This window comes from Microcaecilia unicolor, chromosome 10 (genome assembly GCF_901765095.1).
Source record: "Microcaecilia unicolor chromosome 10, aMicUni1.1, whole genome shotgun sequence".
Lineage (NCBI taxonomy): Eukaryota > Metazoa > Chordata > Amphibia > Gymnophiona > Siphonopidae > Microcaecilia > Microcaecilia unicolor.
The window spans coordinates 60,080,072-60,097,252 of NC_044040.1; the positions used below are offsets into that span (position 1 = coordinate 60,080,072).

General features: G+C 42.5%; 1 protein-coding gene across 1 annotated transcript in view; it reads right to left on the reverse strand.

The window, feature by feature from the left end:
- Positions 1–17,181, reverse strand: part of IFRD1 (interferon related developmental regulator 1) — a 40,546-nt gene that overhangs the window by 8,357 nt on the left and 15,008 nt on the right. The window contains exons 2-5 of the mRNA XM_030217199.1: positions 7,708–7,812; positions 7,491–7,572; positions 4,606–4,730; positions 3,757–3,914 (exon numbers count right to left, since the gene is read on the reverse strand). Of these exons, the coding sequence (XP_030073059.1) occupies positions 3,757–3,914; positions 4,606–4,730; positions 7,491–7,572; positions 7,708–7,812 (470 nt within the window). The remainder of the gene's footprint in view (positions 1–3,756; positions 3,915–4,605; positions 4,731–7,490; positions 7,573–7,707; positions 7,813–17,181) is intronic.

The window sequence follows — 17,181 nt, forward strand, 5'->3', positions numbered from 1 at the left end:
CACTCTTGGGGGGGGGGGGGGGGGGGGGCGCTGATGCAGAAAACCCTTGGGTTTACTGTGGATTGAACATGAGTTGTGCATGCCAAAACAATGCAGAAAGAAATTGTGTACAAGCATTAGCTTGTGTGCAAATGGCTCATATTAAAATGTATGCTAACTTAATTAAAGTATTCTGTGCAATGCAAAGAGTATTCCACCCACTTTTGACATGCAAAATGCAAGAAGTTTTTCACTGAGGCTGTGTGGAATGTTTAGTAGAAAGATTACTTTTTTCACATTTAAGTGGTGTTATGTCTTCTTTTGCAAGCAATAAGGAAGCCTGACAGTTTAATGGTAACGTGTATCTGAATACTAAAATTAAATGAACACGAAGGTGCCTGATCTGTGCCTAAATGAGGCAAATATTAAGGGCAAAAATTTTTGCAAGGCTCATATTTAGGAACAGAACAAGCAATTATGTGCTGAAATTCACCAATTTGGTTTGGACATGTGCACAAGACAATGCTCTTACCACAAAACAGACATAATAGCAGCCATACTGGGTATGACCAATGGTCCATCTAGCCCAGTATCCTGTTTCCAACAATGGCCAATCCAGGTTACAAGAAACCCAAATAGTAGCAACACTCCATGCTACCAATCCCAGGGCAAGCAGTGGCTTGCTCATGTGCCAAACAGCAGACTATGGACTTTTCCTTCAGGAACTTTGTCCAAACTTTTTTTTTTAAAGCCCAGATATGCTAGGCACTGTTACCACATCTTCTGACAAAGAGCTGCTGAGCTTAACTATTCCCCCTTATTCGTTTTAAAAGTTATTTCCATGCAACTGCATTGAGTACCCCCCGTCTTTGTAATTTTTGAAAAAGGTAAGATTTACATTTAGCCATTCTTCGCCAATCAATTTTGTATAACTCAATCATATTGCCCCTCAGCAGTATCTTTTCCAAGCTGAAGAGCCCTAACTTCTTTAGCCTGATCTCAAATGAGGAGAGTTCCATCCCCTTAATCATTTTGGTTGCTCTTTGAACCTTTTCTAATTCCACTATAGCTTTGAGATACAACAACCAGAATGGAATGCAATACTCAAGGCGAGGTCCCATCATGGAGAAATAAAAGCACAGTATTGTTCATCTTATTTACCAGCTCTTTCCTAATTTCTAGCATCCTGTGCTATTTAGGACATGCATCTGGCATACTCCAGGGTTATGCACAAAGTATCATTTACTGCATTCTAGGGTATTACACTTACAGTACAAGCCACACACTGACATCCACGCAAGGCTCTAATTTGAGTCTCTGCCTCAGCCCTAGAGAAGGACATAGGCGCGGGAAAATGTGGTAAACCCGCAGGAACACTAATAATTTCCAGATTTTTACTACAAGTGCAAACGGCGGCTATTTTCCTGCCCTGCGGGGAACAGTAATAACCCCTGCGGTAAAAACACCTACCATTGTTTTACTGTAGAATCATGCAGTCGTCCTTCCTCAAACTCAGAGCGTAGTCCCCTCCCTGACCACCAATAGCGCAGGAGGAGTCACCATCACCCTGGCCTGAGTGGAGGAGGTTGAAGTCAAAAAGACAAGGAAGAATCCAGGTTCAGCACGGCAGCACTGCCTCTCGCCTGCCTTTGTGTCTGGGACTGGGTACTACTGCTACTAGCCTGCTAGTGATGCTTGCTCCAACTAGGAGCAAGTATACTCTAGTAATTGAGCTTATACATTACAAGAAATATATTCAAAGCCCATATAAAAACATTTATAGATCAAGTATTTTAAAAGGAAATGGTGGCATGTTAATAGCCCTGAAACAAAATGTGAAAAATCTGCTTGTGTAAAACTACTAACGTGTACACTGCTGGCTAAATCAGCATGCTCGCCATGAGTGTATATAAAGCCCTAATGTGAATTAAGCTAAGATTTGCTATAAGTATCATGTGTTAAGTCACCCTCTAACCCAGGGGCTCAGACCTGACAAAACCTCTGGTTTGATCTCCAGGACATCCACTGTGCTCTAGTTAAGCCTTTCATGTCCACAGAAATAAACATTCTAGCAACTAATTGGTCTATGAGGAGCCACCATAAGGGTGCCTGACTGTCCCAGGAAACTGGGGACAGATGAAAGGAATGGTATCCTGAGAAATACCCAACTACAAAAACACAAGGCAACTGGGGGGGGGGGGGGAAATAAAAAAAGTTAATCCCATGAGTAATGTCCTGCCACAATATGCTCACAGGTAGCATACGCCACTCCATTTTACAGTTAAGAGCTTCAGTGCTCCACCAATAGTCAGAAGAAATACCTATATTAAAACATGGTTTGACTAGAGAAGGATTTAGTTTTATTTCAAGCAGGCACCTTAAGCTTAAGATCAATTTATCTTGCAGTGTTAGTGTGTAAGCTATCAGTGGATTTTGGAATACAAATTGCAATAAAAATGGGAGAAAGCCTATAAATACAGTGTTCAAATTGTACAGGGCAGATCAAGGATTCTGGTTTATTGGTAAAGTAGTAAAAAAGACCTGTTTTGATCTGCCCTGTACAATTTGAACACTGTATTTCTAGATATATATCTCCATACCCATATAGAGACAGAAAGACAGGCCCCCCTCCCTCCGAATTTTCTGTCATCTTCACTTACCAAGTCGGGGTTACGGCGGCCGTCAGCAGCGGTAAAAGGTGTGCAGGCTCAGCCCTTCTCTCTCAGCTCTGGTCCCGCCCTCATTTCCTGTTTCCGCAAGGTGGGACCAGAGCTCGGAGAGAGAAGGGCCAAGCCTGCACACCTTTTACCGCTGCTGCTGGCCGCCATAAACCTAACTTGATAAGTGAAGCTGACTTAAAATTCGGAGGGAGGGGGCCTGGAACTGGAAGGGAGGGATGACGACACCCTCATGCGTGTGATGTCACGTTCCTTTGCCTGGCAACTCTGCAGCGTTCCCTTCCAGTGATTGGTCACTGCTGGTTGTGACTAATCAGGAAGCACGCAAACGTCAGGACAGGAGATGGATACAGCAGGCAGCACGAACCCTTCACTGCCACGGAGTCAGCTTCAGAACGTTGGAGGTGCTTTTTATTATAGTAGATGTCTATAGTCACTTGCTCTCCCTATAAAATAGAAACCAGGCATTCTGCTTAGAAATATTAAGCAGAACATGTGTCCCAGAGACAGTGTGGCCAGCGGATGGAGGGTCAGCAGCTGTTATTTTGGTAGGGTTGGCCAAAGTGTAAAGAGTAACTGCCCAGATTTAAGTGAAAAAGGAAACATGACAAGAGAAAAAGGCTGAACACAGCTCTGAAGGGAAAGAAAAAAAAAAAAAAAAAAAAAGTTTATCCCCGAATCAAGCTTTAAAAAGGCCTTATCTATATATGACCTAGATGCCCCCACTACACAAAATAGAGGATATATTTTGGTATAGACTGCATCACCCTACTGTAAGCAGCAAAGCTGACAGAGGCAGGTGGCATCTAATAGATTATCTGATGCAGGAGTGAGGACATGGACCGATATTCCAAAGCTCATGCCTTAAATTGATTTGTCTAAAAAGGTGCCTTGTCTATCAATTGTTATACCAGCTACCACTGAAATAAGTCATTCAATTCACATTACCAAATCATTAACATCCTGTTTTAGCCAAGGTTTAAAATTATCAGAAGCAGGTTAAAAGATGGATTACACTGAACAGCACCAATCTTGTATTCTGTTTAGAATTCATGTGACATCCACATGCAAGTTCACATTCTGCTCCTATAATACTTACGGCCTGTCGTGCCTGCACATTAGCTGTTCCATCACAGATTCTGTTCTTCAGCACTGGCTGTAGAGTTCGAAACACCTCCTCACTCTCAATTCCTGCACCCAGCTGAGAACAGAGGAGACATGCCAGTGCAGCCGCAGTTCGCTGCTCATCACTCTTACCTGAGAAAGACAAGGATGTCAACCATCACATCCATGCAGAATGAGCAAATACTTCTGTACCTGAAGTATCTGGCTCACACCTTTTGTGTAGCTAAGCTACAACAAAAACAGTTTTTAAAACCCTATAAATAAATCCAGGAACTGCAATGCAGAACAATTTAGGAACGGTACAAATGCTTCAGGCTCCATCCTGAATTTAAGTTACATTTATCTAGAGACAGAGCCCACACGAAACAGTTGCATATTTTCAGTTCATTTCTCCAAAGGAAAACCCATCTGTTTTGAGCACCCTTTCACAGGCAGCTTAGGCAAGTAATATTTTATTCATTTCATAGACCTGATTTACACACCTCCTCTCCTGCTTACACCAATTCCTACATGAACGTAAGAAAGCCTAGAGACTTCCTAGACCTGAGACTAAGCTTCACATTCAAATCCAGTATACCCTAAAGCCCAACAGTGCATCTGTGTTCTCAAAACCAACTCATATGGAAATGAAAAACAAACACATAAAAAAAAAAAAAAGTCTATTTGGACTTCATTCTCGGCAACTGGCCACCTCCCCCAGACTAGAAAATCCCCCGAAACCCAGAGTTAGATAACAGACAGTTAGGACAGCACCTTTCCCCAAAAAGAGTAGCGGTATTTGTTTGACCAGGACCAAGGATTAATGCCATTACACTTCAATTACCTTTCTTTAGACAGCGTTCTATGCTATCCGTTAAAGTCATTCTTCGCTCCAGAATAAACTCATATAGAATCTTAGTTGCCAGGGCATTTTTGAGACCATCAAGGGCTGCCTGCCTTGTCTTTGCACTGTTAAAGAAAAAAAAAAAAAAAGGCAATACATTTAAGCATCTCAAACCCAGTTCTAACAGGATGTCTTATGCCACCCACCAGATGGTATTTTTAGGATGTGCAGTTTCAGCTTTGCTTGTTAAAAACAATTCCCACCAAAAAGTTTTAGGGACTGGACAATCCATACAATCACACCATGATGCAAACAGCCATCCACTTCTACAAAAATTTCCCCCCTAGTAAATAACCTGTGAATTGGGAAGTAGTTAACCAGGTCTACTTATAATCCCTCACACTATTTCAAGTGGCAAACTTCTATATACAGTTTTATAATTAAGCTTATCCAAGCTATGCATGCGAGAATAATCCTGAGGGGATGGAAAACACATTGTTCACATGCCTCATATGAAAGTCAAAAATCAATTCTAAGCATATTCAGGGGAGCTAGGCCATTACAAAGTTTCAACAAAATTCTGGCTTATTGGTAACCAATGAAATCAGGAGTGGGGTTGTGCTACCTAAACTTTTCTAAAGTCAAATTTGGTGCAGTTTTATAACCTACCCAATTCTGAAGCTATAGCTAGATGGAGATTACAAGTGTTCCAATCAAACTGAAATCTGTTGCAAACTTGCGTTAACAAACCTAAGACTTAAGCTTGTAATTGACAACCATATTAACTTGCCATCAATACTGGGTGTGTATTCCTATTTGTAGGCTTATGGAAGAGCAACTACTAAAGGAATAATGATGCCCACAACAGCAAAATAATTAACAATTAACATTGAGAGAACTTGCTCTAGATTTTGGCAGAGAAGAGCAAAGATGTTCAAATAGGCCTTGGCCAGCTCCCTGGTTTTTAGATGTTGGCAATTTGCATAAATGGCTCATTACTACTTTGGACTGGTCTAGTAGTAAGAGCAAACATTTGTGGCTAGTGTTCATGGTTCAGACTGATGGGTTATGCCACCCTACCAACAGATGCAGAGACCTGAGCTTTCAAATGGATCACCAGTCTAAGGAATGGTGCAGTCAGTATTCAGACAGTCGACATGCATAATGTTTGTCTTTTAATCCCCAATCGATCTTTGTGCAGAAGCCCTGGCCCCTGAGATAACAGCAGATGACGACCTACCAACTGGCCTGTGAGGTCATCGTAGGCTTCCAAGATGACCACAAAATGGCCATCCTGAGGCCTTAGAGGAAAAAAATACAAAATCCTTCAGTCACATTCAATAACCAACACATTTAGGAATCTTCAAGCTATTGACTTGTACTCTTTTCCAAGTGTGCCAATGAGGCTTGTATTCCTATACTACTCTCTGCTCTAGACACTGCTCCTCCCATGCTTGCTCTAAAGTGTGCCAAACCCCATAGCCTTGGGATCTCTGGAATGCACTAGCTATGTTCCTGTGCCATAGAGTACCTTGTCTGAAATCTTGTCCTCATGTGGATTTCATGAATTTCAAATCTTACCTTCTAGTCTGCTCTTGCCCACCAAGAGAAGTGTCCATTTGATAATACTTGCCAACTCTTGCTGTCTTTCCCCATACTGAACTCCCTGCTATACCTGTATCTCCAATCCTCCCCTTTCTCTTTCTGCCCAAACTATGGCTGAGTACTTCTATGACAAGGTTAATCTGTGTTCTGTCAGGTCACTTCCTTTTCCCCTTCCCCCCAGTCCCTACCACCTTCTTCCTTTTCTAAAATTAGGAAAGAGGGAGCTTCACATCTTTCCTCCTTCAAACTCACCACTTGTTCCTGATCACATTTTCTACTCAGTTTTGTCTGTCTTGAAAGTTATACCACTCAAACCTCCACTGAACCCTACCTGCCCTTCTCTCTCCTCCCTTTTGTTGTATGCAAGCTACTATTCACTGCTGTTTTGCCTTGCTTTATCGAAACCTATTCTTGATCCACTATAATCTGGCTTTAACCTTCTACATTCTACAGAAACAGGCCTTGCTAATGTCTCCAGTGACCTGTACCAGGACAGATCTAATGGCCTTTACTCAATCTGCATCCTTGAGCCGTCTACTGCTTTTGACACTATTGGTCACTACTTCAGACACACACCTCACTTGATTTCAGGGCTCTGTTATTTTAACTCTCCCATAAAACACTTAGGAATTAATTCAAAAAAGTTGGCCTAAAATTATAAATTTGTATGTAGGCTCCAATTTTATACAGTAATATGGCAATTAAGCAAATAATTGCTGTTATAGAATAACACATCAACATTTAACTACAACCATGTCTATGGCAACTGTTAATGGCACTTGATTGATCTGGATATCAGTACCCTTCCTTGTTGTTACCTCTCCTCTCTGCCCCACTTACTGCTCTTATCTTTGTTTATAACTTGTCCCATTTCTTTCTTATTTAAAATTGTAGTTCCTTGTGTGTTTAGACTGTACACTGCCTAGCTCTGCCTGTGGTACACATAGTTATTAGTATTCTATTAAAAAAAAAAATGCTCAAGGACAGATGCCCATGCCCCATCTAGGCCCTTCCCAAGTGAATACCCATTCAGTTACATGCATTTTACAGAATATGGTCATAATGCACTTATGCATGTAAATTGCACATTAGCGCTATTTAAGGCCAACAGATAGCAAAGTGACAATGGCCAATTAAGTACTTAAGTTGCATGCATAAGTGGTACTAGTCAAGTGCAATCGAGTGCATAACTTGTGAGCACCATTTACAGAATTAGAGGGTCAGTGTATTAACTATAGTCCAATGGCTGCACGTCTATGCTATGAATATCATTTCCATACCTCTTATCTAACGTAAGGTCTACAAATCCCTTCAACTTATATTCAAAATCTTCTTGCGTTGCTTCCTCATCAACTTCAGGTCCTGAAACATGAAGCAAATTTTTGAATAAGAGACCAGCTTGCTCAGAAAGCCATTTTCATTTATAGCCTACAATGCAGAATGTACCATCATCCCCATCACAAGCATTAGTTAACAATCTGAATGACTAGTACCTACCTTCATCCGTAAAGCTAGCAGCGTCACTGAAGCTACTGCAGTGACTCATGGTTTCAATAGATGCATCCTCATCACTAAAAGGCTGCACATTCCTTTGCTGGCCACCTGTAAAAATAGTTCACAAGTTACCCAAGGGAATGCATAACTCAAGATCATTATATCTTAAAGAACATGTAGAACCAGTGATGCCATAAAAATGTCTGGTACAGATTCCAAGGAACTTTATAAAAACAAGCTGTGACATGAAATCAGATAGGCCATGTGGTTTATCCAGATGCCTGGGTACAAACAAACAACTTAAGGCACATGCTGTTTTCTGGTGTGATCTTTACAATGGTCCTAGAACACACTTTACCAACCAAAAAAAAAAAGTTGCAGGCAGCTCCTGAAAAAGTGCATATGAAAATGGGTAATGATGGGGGTTTTGAATATGTGCACAGTTTAAACACCCTGGTCAAAACCTAGAGTTCAACGATTCCTCAGTGAGCAGAAGCCAAACCCTCTACATGGTATAACCTTAAAAACAAAGCATTCAGTGTTTTAACTTCATTAAACTCAAATCATGCATTTTGTAGAGTCATATGGCAAGTGAAAGTTTTGGCCACCCTTCTATAAGTTTACCAGCTCATTAGGCCTTCAATTAATTTACAATGATTTGCATGTTTCTCATGACACCTCTTCTATAACCACAAAGATCTAAAGTAATGTAAATCGGATGGGCTCTAGTCGAGGAGACACCAGTAGCCGAGGGTTCAGCTCCTTAAGAAGCGGAAGCGAAACAGAAGCTTTCTGTAGAGCGTACCTGTAAATCCCAGCTACAATTCAGATAAAGTGGTGATCTCAACTGAGAGATTTACATCTAGACAGACTTTATAAGAGACTAGTTAGGAGGCAAAATTAGTCCCTCTTTTGGAGGTTTTTTGACTAATGACGAGTTCGAAGTGTATTTTAGAATTACAATTAAGTAATTGATATTAGATACACACAAGCCTGCATTTTCTCCATGCACAGCGAAGGCAGAGCTACTGAAGTCTTTTCCTCCATTAAAAATAGAAACATAGTTGAGAGCCATTCTTGTAATCCTTAGATACAGAATAATCCTTTAAGTACAAGGATCATGTTTATGTTCAAAAATTTAGCATGAATGTCGTACAAGATGTATTGTCAATGGCTGAATAAAGCCAACGTTTTAAGATTCTGCAAGTTCATGAACAGTGACATATGTAATTTAATTGATGCTTATTCACATGGTTTATGTATACATTATGTAAGCATATAGGTACACCAAGCACACTTTAGATAACTACATGGCTTTAGTGTAAAATATTCTCATAACTTTAAAAGTATTAGTGAGATGGCATGTCAATTACAGCTGGGTGCAGTAAGGGACACATCCTTTTACTAATCAGTATGCAGAAGTGAGTGAACACAGTCATCTGTTATCAAATTACAGCCAATTTAAGTTTTGGCAACAATCCTACCCCACCCATATCATATCATTGCTTTAAAGGCACAGTATGATGATTAAGGATAAATTGCAAGCTCAACCTTCCTTTCTAGACCTTTGATGCATGAACAGAAACTCAACATGCAAAGAGTTACATAATTTATTATCTCATACCTTACAGTAGCATATCTATTCCTGGATGGCTTTTACAATCTGTCAGTGGATTTGAATCCTGGCTTTTGTGGTTCTCTGGATAAGGTGTTTTGCCAGTAGCTTACTCCTCCATGGCACTGAGTGCAGTTTTACACTATACTGGTTTTTAAAAGCTGCATTTTCAAACAGAAGCCAGCTACTAAAATGACTTGCTAGCTAACCAGGCAATCCACAAGGTCACTGTCCTGCTTGTAAATGGATGTAACATTACTGTGCCAGAGATCTGGAACAGACATATTGGAAGTTCAGGCTCAAAGGGTAAATTCTGCAAAGTTGTGGATCAAGGATCGGCTGCCAGTCTGCCAATGAGTAAAAGGGTTCTTGATAAGGGTCTTTTTTGGAAAAGAATGGGAGGGAGATAATGAGCATGCCACTCAGGCTATGGGAATGGAATGAACATTAGGATTAAATGGTGGATCCCATAACAGATCTGTTAGCTAGAACAGATTTTAAACGCATTTATCCCATTGCTTCTAATGGTTCACTTTGGACATTGAATGCAATGAGTCATCTCAGTGAAACTCAAACACAATCTCCTTAAATTGTTAAGAGTTACTAAACATGTTTATGTCAACTAAAGTAAGCTTTATAACAAAGCTGATCGGGAGCCTTTTCACTACTCCCTTTAAGCAAAAGGGTTACATTACTGAAATGAATACATTAAAACCATTCAGTAACCTGCTAGATTTTATACTGATGCAGTAATTTGCCAAAAATATAGTACTTTAGATACAAGTAACTTATGCAAATGAACTGGCTTTCTAGGGATGGGTATTACTGAAATTTGGCCACCTCTCATCTGGGGGCTTTCCAAGCAATAAAGTGAATGTTGGCTTACCTGTTAACAGGTGTTGCTTACACAGCAGACAGGTGGGTGAGGTCATCCAATAGCACCCTGATAGAACTCCTCTCCCAGAGTTCAGAAATAAGGTAATGCTATGACCATGCACAACCCTTCAGGGTGCACCATTTCCTTCAGTTTAAAGCTTATGAGCTCAGAGATGGCAACACTGTCCAACTGATCCTGCCCTCTGCAGAGAGCACCTTCTACAGATGAGCAATTTGCCTCAGTTGAAAAGCAAGACTCAAGCCACATACGTGGCTGACTGAGCTCAAAGTTGCTGCAGTCTCAGAAGACTTAACCCACTGTTGAGGGAGCACCCACTGTTGCTACAAGACGTCAACTAGTTAATATTGACTAACTAGTGCCTGGATATGCTTTTGGTCAAGCAGTGCAGCAATGTATGTACTAAAGTACTGAGCAGGGATCAAGTAGCTGCTTTGCAGATGCTCCAGTGTTGAAGGCAGATCTACAGTAGCAATGGCTCAGCCATTATAGAAATAGCAGCTAAGCTTATTGAATACAATGACAGTATCTCAGGATTATGCTTTGGCACAGGAATAGAACACAAAGTTGAAGCCTTTGAACACTGTCTATTTTTAGTGAGAGTTTGTCTGCAGTTGTATCAGTGCTTAAGGAACTTAATATAAAAGGATGCAACTACTTTTGGGAGAAGTTAGGATGTCTCTAAGACCACCTTATGTCATGAAATTGTGCATGGACTAAAGCTTCAAGATCATTCAGCTTTCTGGCAGAGGTCAGGACTACCAGCTAAAGTACCTGTCAGAACTTGAGCTGATGGAATCCTATCTGTAAAGTGTTTCATGAGAGAAGCATAATGCTCAAATCCTATGGGCTGGTGGCTTTTGAAGGTTTTATATGAAAAGGAAGCCTAAAGAACTGAGACACCAAGAAGCTGCGTCTGAGGACATAAGCACATATGGTAAGGTGCACTCTGACAAGAGGACATTTAAAGACCCGATTGATAGAGGTAACATGTTATCAACCTTGTGCAGAAGCCCAGACAGAAAGCTATCATTTGAAGGATTAGATCTTCATAGAAGTTTACTGCTATTTAAGTCTTGAATTAAGGTGGTAAGTCAGGAAGAAAAAAAAAAAATCCCCATACAAGACTGGATGCAACAGCACCCCGATTTTGTAATAAGGTTGAAACATTCACTATCTGAGTGGAGGCTAAACTGATAAGGTCTTGAAGCCAGTTCTGTGTCAACATGGGTCTATGCACCTGATCTGACTGTGGTTATGAAAGGACACAAAGGAAAAGGAGCAGAGTAGTGCAGTGGGCAGAGAATCAAGGACGTGGGTTCAATTCCCACTGTGGCTCACTGCAATCTCGGGCAAATCACTTAACCCTCCATTGCCCCAGATACAAGAAGAGATTGTGAGCCCACTAGGGACAACAAAAGTGCTTGAATGCAATAGGTCAACTACTTTGCTTGTACCGCAGAGACAGTAAATAAAAAAGTACCAAACCTAGTTCATTGCTGGTGCATCCTGTAGAATGCAAATTAGATAAGATATTTACCTTAAGCAAAGGCAACTCTGTTTGCTGTAAGTGTATAAGACTTTGTGGAATCCTTATATCAAGATGGCTTGCATCACTTTTGGATTTTGTGACTACTCATGAGCTTGAAGTCAGAATGACTGCTACCTGGTTTTATGGATGTGCAGGTGGCCTAGATAAGGCTGTCATGAATCATGAAGTTCTGTATCCTATGCTACCTCATTATAGTTAAAGGATCCTGCTCCCCACACTGGTGTCCAAATACATACTGAGTAAAATACTTCTCTGCCACATTGGTCCTCTGGAGCTAAATCCTAGCTTGACTCACACACTGTGTATACTGTAGGCTGAGGTGAGCTTCCTAGATGTTCCATGCATCTGTGGCAATTGTACAACACTGCTGAGGGACAAAGGGGTATCCTTTGGGAAGGTTGATTCTGTGGTCCTCCACCATGACATGGCTTTCAGATTTGCCAAAAAGACCTTGCAGGTTAAGTGTTTGATTCAACCTATACTTCCGTTCCCAACTGCAGCCTAATATTGAGATGAAACAGACTACATGAACTATGGAAACTATACAACTCAGCATTTCAAATTAGGTTGATTTTTTCAGTCCAATGGCTTGCAGGACCCGAGGCAGCATGGTTTTCTCTGCCTGAAAGTCTTATCACAAGACTTATCTCTACTTCAGGAAGCAGGTGAAAGCTTCAACCAGGCATTTAATGGAAGTAACTTAGTTTCACTCACAGACAAGGATACATACAATGAAGTCTTGTCAACAAATCTGATTAATGTTTTGATGGCAAGTCAGGAACACCAGACTGTTTGAGGGAGAAAGCTAGATGTAATTAGATTTCAGCAAAGCCTGAGAGTTTTGCACAGGCAACTTAAGTGAGCACCCTTAGTATGGGCCCTAAGTGGTTTACAAACTGGGTGAGTAGATGATAAGAGTATAGTAAATGAGTTTGAGGAATAGAGTACTACCAATTGTGTGCTGCAGGGATGAGGTGTTTTTTTAAACATTCTTTTGCAAGTAATATTGTAGAAGGGCTGTCTAATGTTTGGCTATTTTGTGGATGACATCAAGATCTACAATAGTATAAACATGAGGGATCTAGCAATGTTCAAAAATAGTCCAGAATTTGGCCAAGATTTAGTGCTAAATATGTAGGGTCATGCATTTGGTATGCCAAACACAAGGAAGTTGTACAGTATCTCTGGCCACCTGTTAGGCAGACCATAAAGGCCTTTATCTGACAGTTTACTGTGTTACTGTTTAAGTACTTCTACACATGACAAACTTGTTATTACTGGTTATCATCAAAGATCCATCGAGCCCAGTATCCTGGTTACCTGCAGTGGCCAATCCAGGTCACAAGTTCTAATAAAAGTGAATTTTAAAGATGTCTTGACCGACCAGTGCACTCGGGGTCTGTATTGTTGATTAGAAGTAATTCTGTTTAAAAATGATTGGTTAACTTTGATTGTGTGAAAATAAGTTGGAATGCAGAAGATAAGACACAACTCTAATTAATTTCGTATGTGAAGAGGAGGATGGTGCTTGTTTTCGGAGTTCAGCATGTGACCATGCTCCCACAGTATGGCTTGTTTACCTAAACAGAGAATCATTCTGTAATTTTCCTTAGCTCTGAATACGAGTTCTAAGCCTTATAAAAAAGGGGGGGGGGGGGGGGGCGGCCGGCCATCATTTTCAAAAATCAGTGGTTACGTTGGCCACACTCCAATCTTCAAGTACTATGAATAATTTTAACAGTTTCATGGTTGAGTTCTTTCAGTACCTAACATGCATACCATCTGGTCCAGGTCAATTTGGCTCAGCACATCTTCCAGGTTCACTGATATTTCAGTTCCTCCACATCACCCTTAAAAATAGGTACTTACATCTTCTGTAAGACATAAGCAAAAATTCTGTCTGCTACAGCCTTTTCCTCCATTATCTAATGGTCCCACAGATTCCCTCACAGATTTTCTGTTTGATGTACCTGAAAGTGTTCTTAGTGAGTTTGCCTCTGAAGCAAACTTTTCATAAATTTTAGCCAGCAAGATACGGGAGACACCCTCAGGCAATCTGTTTCAAGTTCCATGCTCTCAACATCCAACCTGTGAGGGTCAGGGATTAAAGGTTGGATGCAGTAGGGAACTCTGGTTCTGTTACAAGGGTTAGAAAACGGTCCAATCTCCACAGATCTAAGGAGGACAACTCCAGAAGAGGGAGCCAGATCTGTCGTGGCCAGTAAGGAGTGAATACAATTGTGGTGCCCTGATCTTGCCTGAGTTTAGCAAAGCCTTCTTATGAGATATGCATATAGAAGCCTCTCCCCAATGTAAGAGAAAGGCATCTGATGCTAGTCTGCCATATGACTAGAGCAGAACCAAGGACCTTGTTGAGATGAGTGTTGAAAAGATCCACTGAGGAGGTGCCCCACTCTTGGAAGATCTTCCAGGCTATGCCCATGTTGAGACCACTCGTGTGGTTGCAGTATCCTGCTCAGTCTGACAGGCAGCTCTTGCTGGGTAGGTAAGAAGCATGGAGGTCCATCCTGTGCCAGCTCACTGCCACAAGGGGTAAGCTCTCATACCCCTCTGCTTGTTGACACAGAACATTGCAACCTGGTTGTTTGAACAATGAGTTCTGAAAGCCTTTAGAGCAATCCAAGTAGACCTGAGCTCGAGAACCCTGATGTGGAACTGAACCTCCTGAGTGGCCCACTGGCCCCAAGTGTGAAATCCATCTACACATGCACCCAAACCCAGATTGGATGCATCTGTCATCAAAACATTCCAAAGAAGTGGAATTTGGAAGTATAAGTTAGACCAAACTGTCCATCAGAGAAGGGTGTTGGCCAGTTCTGATGGTATGCGAATGGCAACTGTTAGCTTCCCCGTCACCTGAGACCACTGGGAAGCTAGGTCCACTGAGCTTCTCTCAAGTGGAACTATACCATAGGACCAATGTGCATGGTGGAGACCATGCAGCCCATCAGTCTCAACATTTGGTTGCTGTGGACCTGCAAAGCAAGTGTTACTAAGGTATCTGCTCTTGAGAAGGGAAGGCCCAGGTCCATGCTGTATGTAGTGGGGCTCCTATGTTCTCCAATTGACGAACTGGGTGTAGATGAGACGGGGTAACTGATGACAAACCCCAGTAGCTCCAACATCTGAATAGTCATCCTCATTGACCAGCGCATCATCCAGGTAGGGAAATACATAAAACTCCCAGTCTGTGTAGATATGCTGCGACTACTGCCAGACACTTGGTGAAAACTCTGGGTGCAGATACCAAGCCAAAAGGCAGAACACAATACCGGTAGTGGAATTTCCCCATTTGAAATCCGAGATACTGTAACTTGGAAGTACAGGCAAACTTCAAGTCCATAAAGCATAGCCAGATTTCCTAATTAAAGGAAGTGTGACCAGGGAAAGCATCCTAAACTTCGACTAAGAATTTGTTCAGGTCCCTTAGGTCGATGGGCCAGTATCCCCCTGTTCTTCTGATCACAAGTACCTCGAATCGAATCCCTTTCCTTCTTCCCCTGGTGGCATGGATTAGACTACTCAGGCCTATAAAAGGATGGAGAGTTCCTCTGCAAGTACCTGCTTGTGGAAAGAGCTAATGGATGATCTTGACTGGGGAGCCGGCTGGGACTTTTAGGGCAGGACTGGCGAGACCTGGGGTGCTGGGCCTGAGTCGCTCAAGTGGAATGAGTGGAATTTGGGTACCTACACCTTTGAGAGAAGCAGGTACACCACCTAGACCCGGTTGAAAGTCTTCTTGCTGAAGATGCTGCTAAGAGTACAACGAGAGAGCGTGGATTGTATCTGTATGCTTTTTAATGTCCGCAACCTCTTGCTCTCTCCAAACAAGTTGTTCCCTCGGCACAGCACATCCAGTAACCTCTTGAACTGCTAGTTGAATGTCAGAGATACAGCCACGAGAGTCTGTGCATCCCCACACCCACTCCAGGGAGCCTGGACGCAACATAAATATCAATAGGTGCTTCTGGCCAGATCTACTTGTTGGCCAGCTGGTGAATATCTGCAGTCTGTCCAAAAGGACAGAGTCCGCCAGAGTCGGTGTACCATTCAGAGACTCCAAAGTAAAAGGCGTGTGTAGAGCTGGTAGGACTGGATAAGGACAATGAGCATTGAGGCCCGAAGAGTCTTCCTCTCAAAACGAATGCTTCCTGCCCCGGGGATGCTGAGGCATCTGTGCCTTTCCAAATCTAGGAGCCTTCTGAATACTTAAGAGTAACCATATTGGGTCAGACCGATGATCCATCTAGCCCAGTATCCTATATTCCAAACAGTGGCCAACCAGGTCACAAGTACCTGGCAGAAACCCAAATTGTGGCAACACTGGATCCTTCTTAGGTGTGACGAGATACCCCCAGTTCAATGCATCCTTAAGAATAGGGTGTAATGGAACTGTGACCCTTTCCTTAGGAAGAGACATATCCCAGAACAGATCTTTGCTCTGGGCTCCTGGGACGTCCGTTGCCCTCTCCCTCACAAAACTGTGCCTCTGGTGGAGATTTCAGTCTCTGGAGGAAAGGGATCAGATGGAATCCCATACGACTCCTACTCCAAGAAATAATGTGGATCCTCATCTGACTCCCGTGAGCAGCCCGGCTTCACCATACTACAGAGAAAGTGAATGAGCCTATGCTGACCTCAGTCTGGTGGAACATCCATGATCTGAGTGGCAGCCCTAACTTCAGGAAGCTTCCTCCAATGTTGAAGGCGGTACTGCCTGCCCAGATATCAATGTTGCCACCTGGTGAGGCACTGGTGTTGAAGATCTGGGCACTGGCATTGATGGAGTCTCAGAGAGGGTACGGGGCTGATCCAGTAGCGAGAAAGTGCCTATGATGCCAAAGCAGTAGCCCTCTGCAGCAGCTCCTCCCAGAATATGCTGTGGAACCATTCATTGAAGTGGGCATTGGCAAAGGCATGGGAGCTGGAGCAGAGGCAGCATGAGAATATTGGTGCCAAACCAGTGGTGGGGACCAGGCCACTTTGTGACTTCGCTCCAGCACCTCTGAGGAAGGAGTGCTCCTCCTGGCATCAGCATTTCTCAGATATCAGCAGTAGTGATGTCCCAGTGCTCCTGGCATTTGTGTTGAGGTCAATGCATACAGCCTCGATCCCCTGGTGCCAATGAGGATGCTGCCGAATTTGCACGAGTCCTCGATGTCGGGTCGGGTCTGATGCTGATCAGTCCTGATATCTGCCGATGCACTCCCAGTGGACGCTGAAGTCTGAGCAGCTATGGAGGTCGATGCCATGAGTGCTGAAGTTGATGGTCTGGCCTTTCAAGAGCCAAAAAGACGCTCCATTTGAGCCAGTCGTACCTGCTGAGTTCTCACCTGCATTTGTAAACCGATCAGAGACACCCAATGCACCAACTGTGTGGGTCTGTGGCAGAAA